This window comes from Meriones unguiculatus, chromosome 6, assembly GCF_030254825.1.
Source record: "Meriones unguiculatus strain TT.TT164.6M chromosome 6, Bangor_MerUng_6.1, whole genome shotgun sequence".
Taxonomy (NCBI): Eukaryota; Metazoa; Chordata; class Mammalia; order Rodentia; family Muridae; genus Meriones; species Meriones unguiculatus.
In genome coordinates, this window is record NC_083354.1 from 51,336,679 (window position 1) to 51,354,996 (window position 18,318).

Here is an 18,318-nt window from a genome sequence, read left to right on the forward strand (position 1 = left end):
AATCCATTATTAGAACTACATTTAAATGTACAGGTATGTGTTGTTCAGTGCATTATCCTTGCCCTGTGACCGTCTTCACTGCCCATTCTAGAACTTTTTTTTTTACCTCCCCCAGTGACACTCATACCTGCTATACACTGACATCCTTTTTCATCCAGTCCATGACATTCACCATTCTACTTCCTGTCTCTGAATGTGGCAGCGCGACGTACCTCACACACATGCTAAGAATCTGGGACTGTATACTTGTCCTTTCACAGCTGACTTCTTTTATTTAGTACTGACTCTCCTTCCTTTTTAAAGCCGAATAATATCTCATTGCCTTGTGTGCCGCTTTCTGCTGTCATTCCCTCTAAAGATAGACATGGGCCTTCCCCTCTTTTGACTGTTATGAAAAGAGCAGCTATGACTGTGCTCTGTAATTCTCTTTGGGTCCCTCTGTTCAGTTCCTTGTCTTAGCAACGCCATGTCCCTGGTGATTCTGCTGAGCTAGAGCCTGGAGGCCACTGAGCTCATCATGTCATGGACCCTTGCTTATACCCAGTGCCGATGGAGAAGTGACTTGTCTGGAGCCACACCTGGCCGATGGCTGACTTGGGCCTCAGCCTCTGAACCCCACCAAGCATGTCCTTCATCCTCTCATGTTGATTTCTGCTTTGGCGCAGGCTTTAAGCAAAATAGCTGGTGACACATACCTCTGCCCACTTACAAGAGAAGCAAGTCCTTCTGGGCCTCCCCTCCCCACATGGCTCCAAGCTCACGGTCTGTCCTGCCAGCCTTTGGAACTTCCACTGTCACAAAACAGCAAAGAGCCCTTCTCCAGAGCCTTCCTGCCCAGGAGCCCTCAGACACAGCTCACAACCTTGCTGTTCCTCGCCTCCTTAGCCAGGGCTCTGTCTCTGTGGAGAGCAAAATCCTGGCCATCTGTCCTCTGGCACTCTCAGAAGCCAGGACATTTCCACCCAGGCTTGTGCCCAAAACTAGACACAAGTGCTCTTGTCTTCTCTTGGGGGGCCTGGACCTGGCTTTTCCCTGAACATTTGAATCCACATTCTTTCTGGAGAGCAGGAAGAGAGGAGGACATGAGAAGGGCAGGAAGGAACTGGAATGATTATTTAGAGATTTTTCTGAGCTCCCAGCAGTCATTTATGTTCACCACCCCCTGGCCAACATTACAGTGGGCACATCAAATGGTCTCCGAGCAAGAATGAGAGTACAGTAAGAGTCTGCCTGTCCTCTACCCTTTGTCCTCTTTCCCAAAGACAGTCACTTGGGGAATTTCCCTCTTTCCCTGTGAGAGCAAGTGTGACCACTGGCCTCAGGTGATGAATCCAGCCTTACAGGTCTGTGCCTGACCCTTTCTCCTGGCTATGTGAGCCATTCCTGCACGAACACTTTCAATAGCCTGGAACTCTCTGACACCCAAGGTGCTGGGAAGGGGGTGGGTGGGCAGGGTTTTCAGGTAGAGAGCTTCCCTCATATAGGCCAGCTCCTAAATCCTTTCTTGCTGGTGATTGGCCCTTAGGGTTATGCTAACAGAGGCTACTGACCAGATCTTCCTAGCTGGCCAAAGGCCAGGGTCAGGGCCTCCCAAAGATTGTTCCTGCTGGTCTGGTGACAGCTCTGCTAGGTCACGTGGGATGCACAAGCTAAAGGGTGAGATGAACTGGCCTTGCAGTAAACACACTCCCTCTGCACAGCTAATGGAAAGGAAACTAGCAGGTGAGTTGAGGAGGTGGCTGGATGGGACTGATGGCCTGGAACAGAGGAGGCACATGACCACCCTGATGGTTTCAGGCTTGCTCTGGATGATGTGTAGAGGAATAAAACTGGGGTTCAATGAGGTGGTAGCCTAGGGATATGGGAGAGGAAGCAAGAAGAAGTAGATTCCAGATATAGATTTAGGAAGACGCACAAGGTTTGTGGATGGAGATTAGTCATGGGACAGGGTAAGAAAAAAGAAATTATGAAGTGAGACTGGGAATCAACAGATTAATTTTGGACTCGTCAGATATGAACTGCCTTTCATATGAAGAGCAGAATCAGGTATTCCTTGAGGAAGAAATGGACTTAGAAGTGTAGACAGACATCTACCAGCAGGAGAGGAGGATTAGAGCGCGGGATTCAGAGAATGGGAAGCTGATTTTTTTTCATATGGTTTTTATTAAGATATAATCCACAGCCAGGTGGTGGTGGCATACAGTTTAATCCCAGGACTCAGGAGGCAGAGGCAGGAGGATCTCTGTGAGTTTGAGGCCAGCTTGGTCTACAGAGTTTCAGGACAGCCAAGGCTACACAGAGAAACCCTGTCTTGAAAAACCAAAGAAAGAAAGAGAGACAGAGAGACAGAGAGACAGAGAGGAAGGGAGGAAGGAAGGAAGGAAGGAAGGAAGGAAGGAAGGAAGGAAGGAAGGAAGGAAGGAAGAAAGAAAGAAAAAGAACAAAGGAAAAAGAAAGAAATATAATCCACATGCAGAATTGCAATTTTTAGCATACCGATTGTCTTAGTTAGGGTTTTACTGCTGTAAAGAGACACCATGACCATGGCAACTCTTGTAAAGGAAAACATTTAATTGGGGCTGGCTTAAACTTTCAGAGGTTTAGTCCATTATCATCATGGTGGAAAGCACAGCAGCGTCCAGGCACACATGGTGCTGGAGGAGGGAAGAGGTCTGTATCTTGATCCACAGGCAGCAAGAGACTATGTACCACACTGGGCGTAGCTTGAATATAGGAGACTTCAAAGCCCACCCCCACAGTGACACACTTCCTCCAACAAGGCCATGTCCACTCCAGTAAGGACACACCTATTCCAACAAGGTCATACCTCCTAATAATGCCACTCCCTATGGGCCAAGCATTTGAACATGAGTCTGTCAGGGCCATATCACTGCACCTATCAAAGTTGAGTGCCCATAAATCAACAATCAGTTCACAAATTAATAATCACCAGAGTTACAACCATCAATTCTGGACCTTTTCCATGCCCCTTCCCCAGACATTCATACATGAACATCCACTCCTCATCCTCCCTCCCCCGAACCCCAAACTCTCCAATCGACTTTCTGCTCTTACCTCTTCTATGCATAGAATCATATAGCATGAGTCTTCTGCGAGTGGCTTTGGTGCTCTGAAGGTTCCGTGAGTTGCAGTAGACACCAGATTCTTCTCTTTCGAATGTGGCTGATGCACTGGCTGTGCCTACTGTTTCCTTGGTTCCTGGGGCTGTCTCCACTTGGATGATACTTGAATGATTCTTGGCTCTCGGATGGATAGTGTTGCCGAGAACACTCAGCTGCTTGCTCCTCTGTGGACTTAACGTTTTCAGTTCTCCTAGGTGTCCTGCTGGGGGTCATGTGTTTATCATTGCATCCCACCAGCAATGTGTGAGGGGTCTATAGATGTAAGCTGAACTGTTTCGGGTGGAATCGTGAAATTTGTTCTGAGTAGGACTTGTGTCTGAGGTGAGAATGGAGGTGAGAGCTAAGGAGTACTTACAGGGACTAGGAGCCTAGCTGGCCACGGCCATGTTAGAATCCTTAGGTGCTCAGGACTCTGTTAAAAGCGTCAGCCATGCCTCTTCTCTTCCTAGGTCTGCGTGTCCGCCCAAGGGTAGGTGTGGAGCCTGGGGAGAATGTGGATGGAGCCAGCTGGGAGTGGGTATTGGAAGAATGGCCTCAAGCCTTCCACGGCTGCTAGCCTTGGGCATCTGTCTTTGCCCTCCCTTTCCTACCTGCTTGTCATCAGGCTTTGGACATGTCCGGTTAGCTTCTTGCTCATAGGCAGGTAGGCATAAGGAACTAGATAGGAGTGAGAGCTCAAAACATACTCCATGGCTCATTAGCACAGAAACCCGAAGCTTACTGGCCTCAGCTTGCTTCGGTTTCTTCACTTGTGAAAGGCTGCCCTCCAGGCTCCCGTGAGGTGGAACAGGGGTTGTGGGGCAGCATTGTCCCTCTCTGTCCCTCTCGGCTACCAGGGCCCCTCGCAGGTTCTGTTCTGCCCCCATCATGCTCCCGAGCTCTGGCTATGCTGCTGAGGCCTCTGCTGCCCTCTGCAACTTCTCCTCTTTTCATTCCTGACAAATACCCGAGAGAACAGTTTAAAAGGAAGAAAGGTTTGTTTCCGCTCGCGGCTGTGGAGGGTTTGGTTGGCAGTCTGCTAGCTCCACCACTTTGGGCCTAAGGTGAGGCAGAACACCATGGCGGCAGGAAATATAGAGCAGGAAGCTGTTTACCAGGAAGCAAAGAGAGGGAGAGAGGTGGGGAGGATGGGGACAGAGGCAAGAGTCCTTCAAAGGCCTGTCTTCAGTGACACCAACCCAAGAGCTGTTGAGCCTCATACACACCTGCCCCACAGTCTCCTCCCTCCGTGCCCCTTCTGGAAGAGTATTGGTACGGTGAACAGGCATCTCTGGGGCTGGTAGCTGTGGAATATTACTTGCTGTTGCCCTTTAAGCCATCGTGTTGAGGAAGCTGGTATCATTGCCAGAGGGAATCCTCCCCCATGGTGAGGAAGCCAGCAGGAGGCTCTGTAAGACTTTGGCTCTTTCGCTGGAGGTGCTCTGAGGTGGTCTGGCCTTCACAGCCTTTGCAGTTGAAAAACAGCAGCCCCCTTTGCTGGGGACAGCGAGTGGTTGGGGCGCCCAGCCTTGCTGCCAGGCACCCAGCCTTGCCCTGTTACACACCTGACCCAGAGAAGAAGCACAGTTCTGACAGGAAGGAACAAGCCTGTCGCCATGCTCTGTGAGGTGTTGTGGTTTGATGCAAACCTATAGCTAAGGAAGGCACAGGCTTTCCCACCAAACTTGCCTGAAAAACCGGCTTGATGGTCCTCCCTTCCTAGGGTAGAACTGGGGAGCCCAGAAAGACAGCAAACTCTAGACATGGTCTTTGGGGGATATTATGGTCTTTAGACATCACTATCTTTATTGTTCTGTATTCTGGAACCCTTGTTTCCTCCTGATCAGTGCCAGCTGAAAAGTCAATTTTTAGTGTTTTTCCTTAAAACGAAAAAGGCTGCTTCACCAAGGTCATGGCATTTCTTGCCTGAGTACTGGGATGTGCCTTGTGCTTCCCACACCTTTTCAAGTCCTCCTTGGAGCTACATCTGGGGGAAGACCCAAGGGAACAGTACCTGGCTCCTGATCTCTGCCACCCACTACAAAGCGTAGACAGGAGCCAGGTCAGGACACACAAGTACAAGGAACTGAGTCACGGGCTGGAGGAAGACTTCAGGGGGGAGAGTCAGAGGCCTCCCATGAGGGAGACCTTCTCACAGGTCTGCCAGAGGGCGGCTGGGACAACCAGAGGGGAGGGGAAGAGGCTTTCAAATTGGAGGTCATAGCGTCAGCCCGTGTTTGGAATCTGGACAGCTCGTCTGGATCCAGGTGGGTAAACCCACAACTAAGATGAATAAAGAGGAGGAAGAAAAGAGTGGAGGAGAAGGAGAAGTAGGGGAGAGAACGGAAAAAGAGGAGGAAGGAAAGGACGAGGCAGCCTTGACAGACACAGCAAAGGCTCGGGCTGGCACCCTTCAATACTGGCTGTCCACCCACCTGAGACTTGCGTAATGCTGGGGTGTGGGACTGGATCTTCCAGCATCCTCCCTGCCATCCTGCTGCACTGGCGTTTTCCATCTGGAGACCCTCCCTGCCTCCTACTTCTGCCCGCACCACCGCACACACTGGCAGAACACCTCTCCCCCCCACAGTGAGTAAGACTCTCTGTCCCCAGAGGCCTCCTACCTGCGGGAGCGAGCCGAGGCATGAGGAGCACAGGCATAGTTACTTTCTCGAGAGCCCTAACCTGGGAACCCGCAGCCTCCCCTAGGAAGGTTGGGTAGCATGTCGTGGACTGGGGTCTGCCCCAGGTGTTCCCAGGCATGTGAGTCAAAGCAGAGGCTGCCCAGCAAAATGTCACCTCTTCCATCCTGGCTGCATGTCCCCTCAGGCCAAGCATAACTTTCAGCCATTTTTGTCTTCGGTTTTACACTCCGTTGTTACTGGTTTATGAGGCTGTATGTGTTTGATCGTTCCTAATTTTCTATAATTGCTAATTCAGTGTTATTAACATATACTGTACAAAACAATGGGCTTTGTTATGACACCTTCACATGTATACAATTACTCCTGTTATCCTCTCTAGTCCTCCCCTACCCCTACCTTTTTTTCTCTTTTCAAAGAATGTCCTTTATACCTGTATGTGTGTGTGTGTATGTGTGTGTAGGAGATAGGGTCTCTCGATCATGCAGACCAGGCTGGCCTCAAACTCACATTGTTTGCCTGCCTCTGCCTCCCGAGTGTACCACCACTCCTGTCTTTTTTTTTTTTTTTTTAAATATAGATTCCACATATGACAGGCAACGTGACCTTCACCTTTCTGAATCTGGCTTATTTCACTTAGCAGGATGACTTCTACTTTCATTTTTCTGCAAACAACAGTATTTCATTCCTCTTTCTCGGCAGAACTGGAGCAGTGGCCTAGCCTCACCCAAGCATGTACCTGAGTGATAACGTCTGGGCCATGCAGTAGTTCCATTCTCAGTGTTTTGAACAATTTCCATATTGATCTCAGCATCTGTTTCTATTCCATCCATCAGTGTATACAGTTCCTGTTACCTGCATCTTTGCCAGTGTCTGTGGCCTTTTGCTTGCTGACAGCCCTTCTGACTGGGGTGAGATAGAATATCAGTAAACTCCTGATTTACACTTCTCTCATTGTTAAAGATAACATATACTTTCTGCAACTACTTTTTTTTTTTTTTTTTTTTTTTTTTGAGACAGGGTTTCTCTGTGTAGCTATGGTTGTCCTGGAACTCACTTTGTAGACCAGGCTGGCCTTGAACTCAGAGATCCGCCTGCTTCTGCCTCCTGAGGGCTGGGATTAAAGGCATGTGCCACTATGCCCAGCCCAGCTCTGTATCCACTTCTGAGAACTGTCTCCTATGTGAATTTTAAAGTGTTTTTTTTCCTCATTCTGTGAAGAATGTCATTGAAATTTTGATAAATTCAATACTTCCGCCATCTTGTTTCATAGCTATTTTTAAATTAGGATTGTTTTTGCCTTATTGCATTTGTCCTCTATGCTTTGTTCTCTCTTTATCTCCTCTAAGAAGTTTGAGGTTTTATTTCTGTTCTTCAGAAAGTTATAGGATAGACATGAGTGTTCCTACTTGTATTTTTCTGTCGGTATCAGGATATAATCAGGATCTGGAGCCTCTTCCTAAACAGAGTGAGGACTTCAGATGAGGTTAAATATCCTTTAACCATTACCAGAATAAGGACATCACATTAACACCAGAGTTACTGAGGCTGGGGAGATGGCTCAGAGGTTAAGGGAATGTACTGTTCTTGCAGAGGAACCGAGTTGGGGCCCCAACACTCATGTTGGGGAGCTCACAGCCTGTAACTTCAGACCCAGAGCATCTGATGCCTACTCATATGGGCAGTGTACTCGTGTGTCCAGACCAACACACATAAACACATACACATGTAACTAAAAATAAAAATTATTTAAAAATTAAACTAGTGTTTTCCTCCTCTTCTCAACAAGCTTTTTTTTTTCTTTAATACCAGAATCGTTTCAGATTTTACACATTTTATATTTGGAAATAAAACATTGCACATTTCAGAGCCCTTCAGATGTTGGACTTGCTGATTAGGTCTGTTCAACCTGTAACCTGTTACTGTCTCCTGGGCCCATCTCTAACTCATGAGCTGTCATAGTTTTTAGTTCTAAATTACCAGGCATTCTCAGGCTCTGTATTTGTGCTGCTATGATTTGAACCTAGGACATCACACATGCCAGGCAAATGCTCTAACACTGAGCTATATTCCAGCCCCTGTCCCTTTTACCTCTTTATTTTGAGGCAGGGCCCTGTCGAGTTGCCTGGGCTCAACTTAAGTGTCTCATTCTCCCTCCTTGGCCTCGTAATTAGCAAAGAGGACAGACTGGACTACCAAGCCTGGCTCCCACAGTCTTCTAATTGAGCAACAGTTTTTGTCTTCATTCAGATGTCGGCTCTTTCCTTTGCCTAACACCATTCGTAATGCCACTCATCTTTCTCTTGTGTGGATTTCGTTTTCCCTTTGATGACATATTCACCAAGAGTTATTTTAGAAAGCATTGGGAATATTCCTGCAGGGTCAGATATGAACGTTTTCCTTTCCAGAGGGTTTTTGTGTACTTATTGTTGATTTGAAGATAGAACCTCTTATAGCGCAGGCTTGCCTTGAACTCCCTATGTAGCCATGAGTGACCTTGAACTCTGTTCCTTCTGCATCCACTTCCCAAATGTTGGGACTACATGTGTGTTGTAGCTTCAGAGGAGTCTCTTATTTCCAGGTTCATATTGCACTTTCTTTCAAATGATCTCTAGGGGTTTTTTTTACATATATAATATACACCTTCAACGTCTGTGAATACATTAACTCCAGTATTAGAATCATGATTTCTGATCTCACATTCATCCTTTCCTATGCACATAAGCCGTCAGACCACTTTCATCAGTTTGGTTCATTGCAGCTTAGAGTAGGGTTCATTTAGGAAAAAAGTCAGAGCTGGAGTAATCCGTTTGCCTTAGAATCTGGGAGTTCCCAGATTCCTATTTCTGCGGCTTTCCTTGCTACATGAGAATCTCTCGCCTCTTTTCTCCTCAGGATCTGACCTGAGGTGTTGCATGTGGTCAGCCAGGCTCGGCAGCTTGTGTGAGACACTGAACCCCATGGGCTCTGTCTCCCTCCTTGTGTTCTTCACCTCAGTTGCACAGTCAGAGAGCATCTTCAGTGCAGCTGTGTCTTGGAAAGTGTTCAGCATCTGGTCCCTTCTCTTCCCAGCATGGTCTAGCGACTGTCCATCATGTCTCGCCTGGATTATCCTAGAACATCCTAACTGGTTCCCTGCTTCTGTTGGCAGCTTGCCCCCTGATGCCCTAGCATTTGACGCTCTAGCTTTGGCCCGGTGTCCTCTGGACTGTATCATTCTTTGCCCACATTCTGCACTGGGCCTCACCATGCCCAGGAAGAGGAAGGGCAGAGGGCAACAGACACTTATGACCTGCCCCCCTCCCCAGCATCACACATTGGACATACCTCTATCTATGAGTTTTGGGAGTATTCCCTCTTTTGGAATGTTGCTCCCCAGGTCATGTGGCTCTGATCCCTCCTGCCTTTAGTCATTGCTCAAAGGTCACCTTCTGAGAGGTAGCTTCCTGACCTATCCAGAATGACAACAAAGCCTGCAGCCACATTTCACCTCATTAGAGTGACCCTCATACTCTGTAGAGTTATGTCAACCATTCAACCATTTACCTGCCTGACTGCTGGAGTTTTGGCCTCTTTCACCCTGTAACCAAAGGGCCTACAGCCAGCCTGGCACAGAGCAGGCCCTCAGATATTTCTTAAATGAACAGCCTCACATTCCTTAAATTATTCAGACACAGCGTGGGTACTTTCGGGGGTTGGGTCTCAACTAGACGGGACACTGTACGTCAAAAAGAGGAAGAGTGAGCATCAGGGGTCCGTGCAGTGGGAGTGGTGAGGGTGGCTGGGAGCTGCAGTGGCCCTCCCCACCTGATTCCTGTCCCAGATGTCCCTTCCTGCCATTTCCACCCAGGATGTGGGCCTGACTTTTGAAGTCTACTCCTTCCCCAAGGCCTGCATGAAGGTGTCTGTCCACACAGGCCTTACAGAGGCCCTCCTGACTCAACCGGTTTCTTTGGAGCTCTCCGTACCTGAGAGCTTCCCGGTGGAGGCCCTGTCTCCATATATGTGAAGGAGGAAACAGGGGGCACAGAGGGTCAGACATGCCCCAGAGAACCCCGGTTTGTAAGGGCTAAACTAGGAATCCGAGCCCAGCTGTGGGGTTCCCCAGAGGGACTTGTGGAGTTGATCTCTGGATTCTCTAGGCTGGTTCTTCAGCCATAGAATCGAGGTCCGGGGAGCACGGAGGTTGACAGGAACCAGGAGATGCCTTACAGGGAAGCAGCCTCTGCGGTGGCTGGAAATCCTCTTGTGAGAACTACTGGGGCTGAGCGCAGCAGGAGCCTGGGAGCGGGCCCAATGGGATGGAGGGCTGCCCCCGAGTGACCTCATTCCTCTCCAGTTCTGGACACAGCTGGACAGGAGGAGTTCAGTGCGATGCGGGAACAGTACATGCGCACGGGGGACGGCTTTCTCATCGTCTACTCGGTCACGGACAAGGCCAGCTTCGAGCACGTGGATCGCTTCCACCAGCTCATTCTGCGCGTCAAGGACAGGTGAGGACAGCAGACACGGTGTGGCGGGTGTGTGTGTGTGTGTGTATGTATGTATGTGTGTGCGCGCTCCCTTCTCTTCTCCCTGGCTTATGGAGGCACAGGGTTCCCTCCTCCTCCTACCTCCCTCCTCCTCTTCTCTTCCTCTCCTTTCCTCTCCCTGCCCCCTACAGATTTCTCTGCTATTTCCTCTAAGGCAGTTCTCAGCCTGGTGGTCGTGACCCCCTTGGGGAGGGTCGCTCATCAGATATTTACATGATGATTCGTAACAGTAGCAAAATTCCGAAGTAGCAACAAAATTAAATGTGTGGTTGGGGGTCACCACAGCGTGGGGCGCTGTACTAAAGGGTTGGCATTAGCAGGGTTGAGAACCCCTGCTCTTACGTCTCTCCTGGCTCTTTCCTTGGTTCCTAAGCTGCTCCCAAGCCGCACCCCCTCATATTTTCATAAACTATCTCTCAACCAAGGAATCAATGCTAACATCTTTGTTTTCCAACTCCAATTTAACCAAATTGCATTATGTGCAAAGAAAAAAAAAAAGGGAATTTCCTCTCCAGGACACGCCAGAATTGATTAAATTGCATCGGACTAGGAGATTTACAAGTCTCTGATGAAAGGCTTTTCTTTTCCTTCACATTCTTTAACAATAATTAAATCACCTAGCGTCTGTTTTAAGCCCATCTAATGCCGCCGTCAAAGAAGCAGTGCGAAAGAAAAATTAAATGAAGGAAAATAGCAAGCTCAGATTAAATCCCAGTAAAGATGGAGAAACCCAGCCCATTACTGTTCCACAGGAAAAGGGGCTTGTAACTTTACCTGACAGGGACACACAAGTCACCCAGAGCAAGCTGTGATTGATTAAAAGAGAAACCCTAAGTGGTCCAGTGAGGGGAAAAACCTTAATTTACTTGCTAATCAAAGAAATAAAAAGTAGCATATTTTTGTGTGTTTCAAATTGTACTTTTTTTTTTTAATATGAAAACACAGGGTTTTTAATCTGACCAGTGTTGCCCCAAAATGCCATGGGCTGATGTTTTGTCCGGTTTCCATGTCGGTACGATGCCCACACTTCCTCTTCTGGGATCCAGTGTCGTTTGCTGCAGGGTTTGTGCAGTGACAGCTGCGTGCCGGCCTCTGTCCCTGGTGCTCTTCACGAGTCCTGGCTGAGAGGACTTGGAAACCCTGCGTGGTTTCTATGTCAGAGCACCCAAGAACTGAAAACTGTGTCTGGGGAGCTAGGCCCCACACCAACAGCCTCAGGCCAGCCTCAAGGCTAGCCTGGCAACGGACCCCAGACTCCCTCTGCCCAAGCCCTTATCTCCTCCGGAAAAGAGGAGGCCCACTGGAAAACTGCTTTGGGGGTGGCCTGGCCCAACATCGCCTTGAGGTGATGGTACAGAATAAACCTCACGTGGCTCCCGTTCTCCTGTTTCCAGGGAGTCCTTCCCAATGATCCTCGTGGCCAACAAGGTGGATTTGATGCACCTGAGGAAAATCACCCGGGAGCAAGGGAAAGAAATGGCGACCAAACACAATGTAGGTATTCGTGTGTGTGTGTGTGTGTGTGTGTGTGTAAGTCCGTATGCTATTTCTTACGCAATGCTGGTCTTTGGAAATGAGACTAAGGCCTCCTACGGAGCAACTGGGCTCCACAGAGAGGTCACTGGGTGAGTGTGAAGTGATCTTATTTGAAACAAGCCGCAGGCCCGAGAAAGCAGCCTCTGAAGCCCTAAGAGGCTCTGGCGTGTGGACAGCTGCCTGCAGGTGGCCTGTGGTATTCAGCGTGCTCCTTCCTGGCTGAGGGCTGCTCTGCCCGGGGCATCGTATATCCACACTGGGCTGTGAGGAGTGGTGGCTCTACCGCCTGGCACCTGGTAACACTGAACCACTGCCATCAGCTCTGTTCGCTGAGCCCGCCCGATGCCCAGCACTGTAGGAGCCCTTACCTCAGAGGGTTAATTCAGCCAAAGCAGGAATAGGGAGACAGGAACACCAAGCAGCCATCTTGCTGTGGAGGGTACTGTTTTTTTTCAGCATTATCAGAGGCTCAAATAAAAACGTCAAAGGCCTAAGCTGGGCCCTTTGTGTGTGTTTGTGCTCCAATAATACCTCTGCTTGAAGCCAGGGCAGCACAGGAACATCTGAGCCCACTTATGGACACACCCCTGTGTGTCCTGGGCAAAACTTCCCACTAACTGCTCTAACTCTGCAGCTTGCTCTGCCTCCCTCCCTCCCCATCCATTTAACGAACAAACGATTTATTTTATTCACTGTACTTTAAATGTATTAGAACAAAGAGCACTAACTCAGGAAAAATTTTTAAAAAGGCACAAGAAGTTGCAAAGTCCTTCGGTCTAACCTCTAACCTAGGAGGTCAGGGCATGTTTTCCTGAACTCTCAAGCCTTGTGGGATGAGAACTCCCTGGTTTTCTGGTGTACCTATCATAAGACCTGGAATTGTACCTTGCCCTCCCAGAGCCTTTGTTCCACTCTGCCCATCCAAGCTTTGGGCAGCCATGGACCCGGGGCTCCTGTCAGCCCCAGCTCCCACATGCTGCTTCCTATCAGCGGAGAGACTATCTCAGCAGCATCCTTGGGTAAATATGGCTGAGCTCTCGGGCTTATAGACACAGAGCAAACAAGATTAGGGCTGGGTTAGAGAGCTGGGGTAAAAGGCCAGAGTGACCCAGGTCCAGAATTCTTCTCACATCATACCTCTCCTCAGCCTTCCCCACTGGAGTTTACTCTGGAGGAGCCCAGGGAAAAGGTCAGAGGTCACCCCTGAAGGAGGAATGAAGTAGAACAAGGTATGCTTCAGTGTGGGAAGCAAAACGGTTTGCTCCTGAGTATAAAAAGACTATTTGGATTCTATTTTAGGGAGTTCTTAAGTATCTCTGTGACTAGAGAACAAGAGGGAGAGAAGCCATTAGAGGAACTCGCCAGCCTTACGAAGCAAGAAGCTTTAGTGCCTTGTGAGGGTTCTGTTGGGTCCACAGACCCTCTAGAGTGTATGGTTTTGTTTTGTTGTTTTCATTTTTTCAAGACAGGGTTTCTCTGGATAGCCCCAGCTGTCCTGGAACTAGCTCTGTAGACCAGGCTGGCCTGGAACTCACAGAGATCTGCCTGCCTCTGCCTCCAGACTGCTGGGATTAAAGGTGTGTGATGGCTTAGAGTATACATTTCAAAGGTGGAAGAGAGCTTCATGGGTTTTGTTGTCAGGTTGACCAAGATGAGCTTTGCCTTCCAGATCCCATATATAGAAACCAGTGCCAAGGACCCACCTCTCAACGTGGACAAAGCCTTCCATGACCTCGTTAGAGTAATTAGGTAAGCATCGTACGCTCCCTGACAGCTTTGCCCCTCCCTGGCAACAGCCTCCAAGGTGGAAATGAATGAGCCATACTGCAACCTGAATATAAGAGGAACTCAACGCCTGTGCTGACAGCCCCTGTGCTGGGCCAGGGCCGTAGGTTCCAAGACTAGTGTGTCATTTCTTGTAAATCTTTGCATTTTCCCTCAATCCTTTAACCCCACCTCTACACTACCCCCAGATATAACCAGGTAGAGACCACAGGCACTTTGCAGAGATCAGGCATCCTGATCCCTCAAACCCAGAGCTTTCAATGAATTCAAAACAGCAAAAGAGCAGGCCCCACTTTGTGCAGCTGCCCTGACTGTGCAGGCCCTGAGGCAGTGCCTAGAATGGCCACATATGGTTCCTGGACTCAAATTCCAGAGGCAGCCTATGGGTCTTCAAGTGTGAGCATCCTTGAGAACAGACTAGCGAATATTCCCTTAAAAATTTACTCACCTCAGGTTGGATGACCGAAGCTGCCTCCTGGCTGTGTGACCCGCTACCACCCAGTCCCTTTTCTAAACCTTTAACGTTCCCAACAGATAGACTCCTGTTCTCAGTACCATGTGCGGGTGACTCAGAGGCTGTTGGCCAGCTGTGAATCAGACCTCTGCCTGGAATGGTGTCTTGGTCCCCTGCCGTGTGCACAACCCTGGCATGCACCCCCATACTCCACAGCCTGACTTCATCCTTTTTCCTCCGTGCAGCCCTCAATTTGGGTTTGTACTGGCAGTCGGGTGTGCTGCCAGTGATGCGCTCACCGCCTAAAGCTGCCATGTATCGATTATGGGCCTGTGGCACGAAAGGCAATGCCAACAGAAAACATGGAAGGGCTTTTGTACGTGGCCAGTTATCTAAAATATGAAAGGGAAAAAAAAACACAACAGACTCTAATTCCATTATAAAACATGATACGAATAAGTCTACAATATACATAGCTCTAGTCACCATTTGATGTCACTCGTTTACACGGTCAGGGGATTCTCATTTTTCCTTCTCTTCCTCTCAGTCTTCTTGCACTAAGAGATGCCACATAGCCTGGTCTCCTTGAGTGGCCATGACAGCAGCACCTTCAAGCTGTCCCTCCACCCTGGGGCTGTCACAGAGAGAGGATGGAGGGAGAAAAAGGCTTGCTCTGACATCTTTCTGCTCTTCGTTGTTCAACAGGCAACAGATTCCAGAGAAAAACCAGAAGAAGAAAAAGAAAACAAAATGGCGAGGAGACAGGGCCACTGGCACTCACAAACTGCAGTGTGTGATCTTGTGACAGCCTGGAGCCCTGGGCAGAGCGACCGTGAACTGCCAGCCCCTGGGACCACCCCACTGCCTAACTGCACTGAGAACCATTTCTAACCACAGCCCTCAGCTCTGGGCTGGGCACAGGAAGGGAACAAGGGAAGAAGAGCAGGAGCAGCCAGGGTCTGGCTTTGCCGCCTCTCCCAGGAGACAAGCAACAGCTTCCAAGCCCTTCGTGTGTTGATTGAGCCCAGTTCCCAGTCTCTTGGCCGGTGTGTTGTTTCTTCTAACTACATAGGGCTGGTTTGCCGTGGAAGTGCTTATCCACATACCATGTACCAGACAAGCCATGAACAAGCTTCCTCCCCGATACTGTCCCCCAGCGTCTGAGCTCTCATGTCTTTTGTAGATTTTTAAATTATTTGAGTAATGATTATTTTATTAAAGAGGTCTGTGTCCACTGCCTGGCAAAGCCCCAAGTGTCTGGCAGACCTCCGATCCATGTCTGGAACAGTGCTGTTGTGTCGTTAACTGAGTGTTCCTAGCAGTGCCAAACTCCACGGAGGATGAAAGACTGAAACCGAAGTTAGGGGAGCCCATATCAGAAGCCTGCAGAGGAGTCAAGCCCAGAAGCAAACAGACCCCAGAGGCTGGAAGAGAGGGAGATGGCTTCACCTAGAGGGCTTGGAAAAAACACAGAGATTAGAGAATAAAATCCCTACCCCCACTGCCACTGATGTGAGGGACCCCTTCACCCCTAGAGGGATTTCCTTATCCTGAGAGTGTGAGGCATGCTGACTGGCTTCGAGAAAGTGCTCTTTTGCATTTGAGGCAGTGGGTGAATTCTGTGTTCGGATGTGGTCAGGGCCCCGAGCGGCTCAGATGTGTGCCTTCTTGCTTGCTCGCATCCCGTGTGTTGCGGTGCCTCTGACACAAACGGGCAAACGTCACACCATCCAGAAAGCTCTGAACTGAAAGCACTTGGTACTATCATCATCGAAGCATCAGGACCTGAAGCCATTTCCGTCTGAGTCAGCTGACTATTACCTTTGTACGCCCAGCCAATGAGCAAAGCCCCTCTGCCATCGGCACTATGGTTGCCTTTTGGTGCAAACTTTCATTGCCCTCTCCTGTCTTAGCTCAAAGGGGAAAGGAAAGTTGAGCTGATGACATGGTACACACACTCACTTCAGCAGGGACACCTCTGGACATGAGGCACCCCTCCCTCTCTGGTGCTGCTGGTGGGGTAAAGATTTTTTTTTTCCAGCTAGGATCTACTATGTGGAGGGACAGCAGCCACAGGGTACCTTGTGAGAGGGTCAGAAAAGGAGGCAGCATAGTTGGTGAGCTCATTTGCTAGCTCACCTCGCAAAACAGGATTCCCACCAGGTGGCTGGGCTGATCTGCAGAAAGAAACTCACGGAAAGAAATCCCAAGGGAAGCGAGCACCAAGTGGATTTCCAGCCTCACGATTCTTTACCAACCCAGAAAGTCCTAAGTCGTTCACACCCAGGGTTCGTCCGCACAGAAGGCCTGATCCAAGGGGCCATTCTGCTGCAGAAGAAAAGGATCGACGCTTTTGCCAGCCAGAGATCAGACTTCCTACTTGTCAAACTGCCACCCTTGCCCCACTTTTTTTTTTCCTGTTCCTAAAAAGGATACCAGAGAACATTCCAGATGAGGTACCTCACCATTTTCCCAGATCCTGTAATACTCATGAATATTTTCAACACTAAAAGGACCAGGTTTTCTCCAGCCTTAGGCTCCATAGCAGCTGCCGCCTGGAGAGAGGGGACGGACAGAAGCTAGGTCGGGATGCTCTCTCAGGGTGCTGAGACGGAAGGCCCTACAAATCAGGGCAGCAGCCACTGCCAGAGAGGCCCATTTCCTACCACCGCCACCAGCACACCCCTGCCTCTGGAGCTGTACCTCCACTGTGCTGGGCGGGGCCTCTCCCAGGAAGAAGGGCGGTTGCCTAGACTGAAGCCCCGAAGGTTGGCCATTCTAACTGCCCACCTCCTAAACTGACTCCCCATGCAGACAGACAGACTGGCTGACACCTGGCCTTCTGCAGCGTCTGATTCAGGGCTCCTGTAAGCTTTCACCTCCCTGAGTTACATTTCCCCCAGAAGTGACTCGGGTAGGGAACACCCCAGAATTAGAAATGAGCCCTTGGACAGAGACTCTTCAGTGAGGCCCATAAAGTATGCTCAGCACGTCTCCGTCACCAGCTGACAGGGGCAGTAGGGGAAACCTGGTTGGCCATAACACTAAATGACTGGGGACTCCCCAGGTCTACAGCTGAGTTGACATCCTGAGGTCCCCTCTAGTTTTTCATAAACCTGTGTCCCGTAACATCCCCTGATGTACACACCCTCCCTGGAATCCACTCACCTGTGTGCTCTGATTTTCTCCCACTACTCTGACACCTCCTTATAGGCTCTTTTTTCTCCCCCCGCCATACCTTCTCCCCCTAAATAGGGCTAAGCTATGTCTCCTCCCTCCCCACAAGCACTTTGCCACACAGGGGACACCTGGACATTTCCCTTAGGAGTTTCCCACCTCCCCGTGGCCCTCGCTGTAGGGAGTACCCGATTGGGCTTCTGTGGCCTGTCTTGCCTGCCAGGAGAGATGACCCACTAACCCATGCCAGCTCTAACCCCCGAAGCCCCTCAGACCCACCACATAAAGTCCAGAGGCACAGAGGGGTCCCTTCTTTCAGCGGCCCACCCGGTTGGAGACCCCACATTGGGTTGGGGTTACGGGGAACGCCAGATACTTGAAACACTGAGCCCTTTGAGTGACAGTATTAGCAGGTGGCCATTGTCGTGAAACGAGAGTGATGCCTGGATACCTTGATGATGCTTGAGCCTTTTATGTAACTTTTTATCAAGTCTTTGTGTATCTCTACTTATTAATAAAGAAACAGAGAAACGCTGTCTTATTTTCTCTTACTCAAAATACTGCTAGTTCTTAGTTCTTTTACCCAAACATACTCCTCTCCCTGAACGCAGCCTTGGGCTTAGCCAAACCTAAAGTAAGGAGGCCTAAAGTAGGGTTACTGGTGGCCATGAAGGCACCTCCTGCAGGAGCTCACTTCCACAGCTGCACACCACTTGCCCCTCTGTCTTTTATGGGAGACTGTTTTCCTGTATTCAAAACTGAACTCCTGGTCTCCCCTCATGCCTGTTTCACCCAGCTCTTTGCTTGTAGCTTTTAAATCCAGACTCTTGGATTTGCCCTTCATCCATGTGTCCTGTAAGCAAAGACTGTTGATCTCTCCCCGCAAGAACATATCTAGAGTCTACCCTTTCCCCCACTTCCCCCGCTGACACTGGGGCTGATGCTGCAGTTGTTCATGTTTTGCTCTAGTCTTCCCACAGTTCATGCTAACACAGACAGCAAAGACGTTCTGAAGAAATTTAAAGTGAATTTATGTCTCCACCTCTGTCTATCCCACCCTCCACTGTTGT

At 49.5% G+C, this 18,318-nt stretch overlaps 1 protein-coding gene across 3 annotated transcripts in view; it reads left to right on the plus strand.

Annotated features, from left to right (window-relative positions):
- Nucleotides 1–17,784, plus strand: part of Mras (muscle RAS oncogene homolog) — a 50,576-nt gene extending 32,792 nt beyond the window's left edge. For all 3 annotated transcript variants that reach the window (XM_060385448.1, XM_021636604.2, XM_021636603.2), the window contains exons 3-6: nucleotides 10,104–10,257; nucleotides 11,691–11,790; nucleotides 13,502–13,581; nucleotides 14,777–17,784. In XM_060385448.1, coding sequence (XP_060241431.1) covers nucleotides 10,104–10,257; nucleotides 11,691–11,790; nucleotides 13,502–13,581; nucleotides 14,777–14,876 — 434 coding nt within the window. In that variant the 3' untranslated portion in view covers nucleotides 14,877–17,784. The remainder of the gene's footprint in view (nucleotides 1–10,103; nucleotides 10,258–11,690; nucleotides 11,791–13,501; nucleotides 13,582–14,776) is intronic.
- Nucleotides 17,785–18,318: the final 534 nt, after the last annotated feature.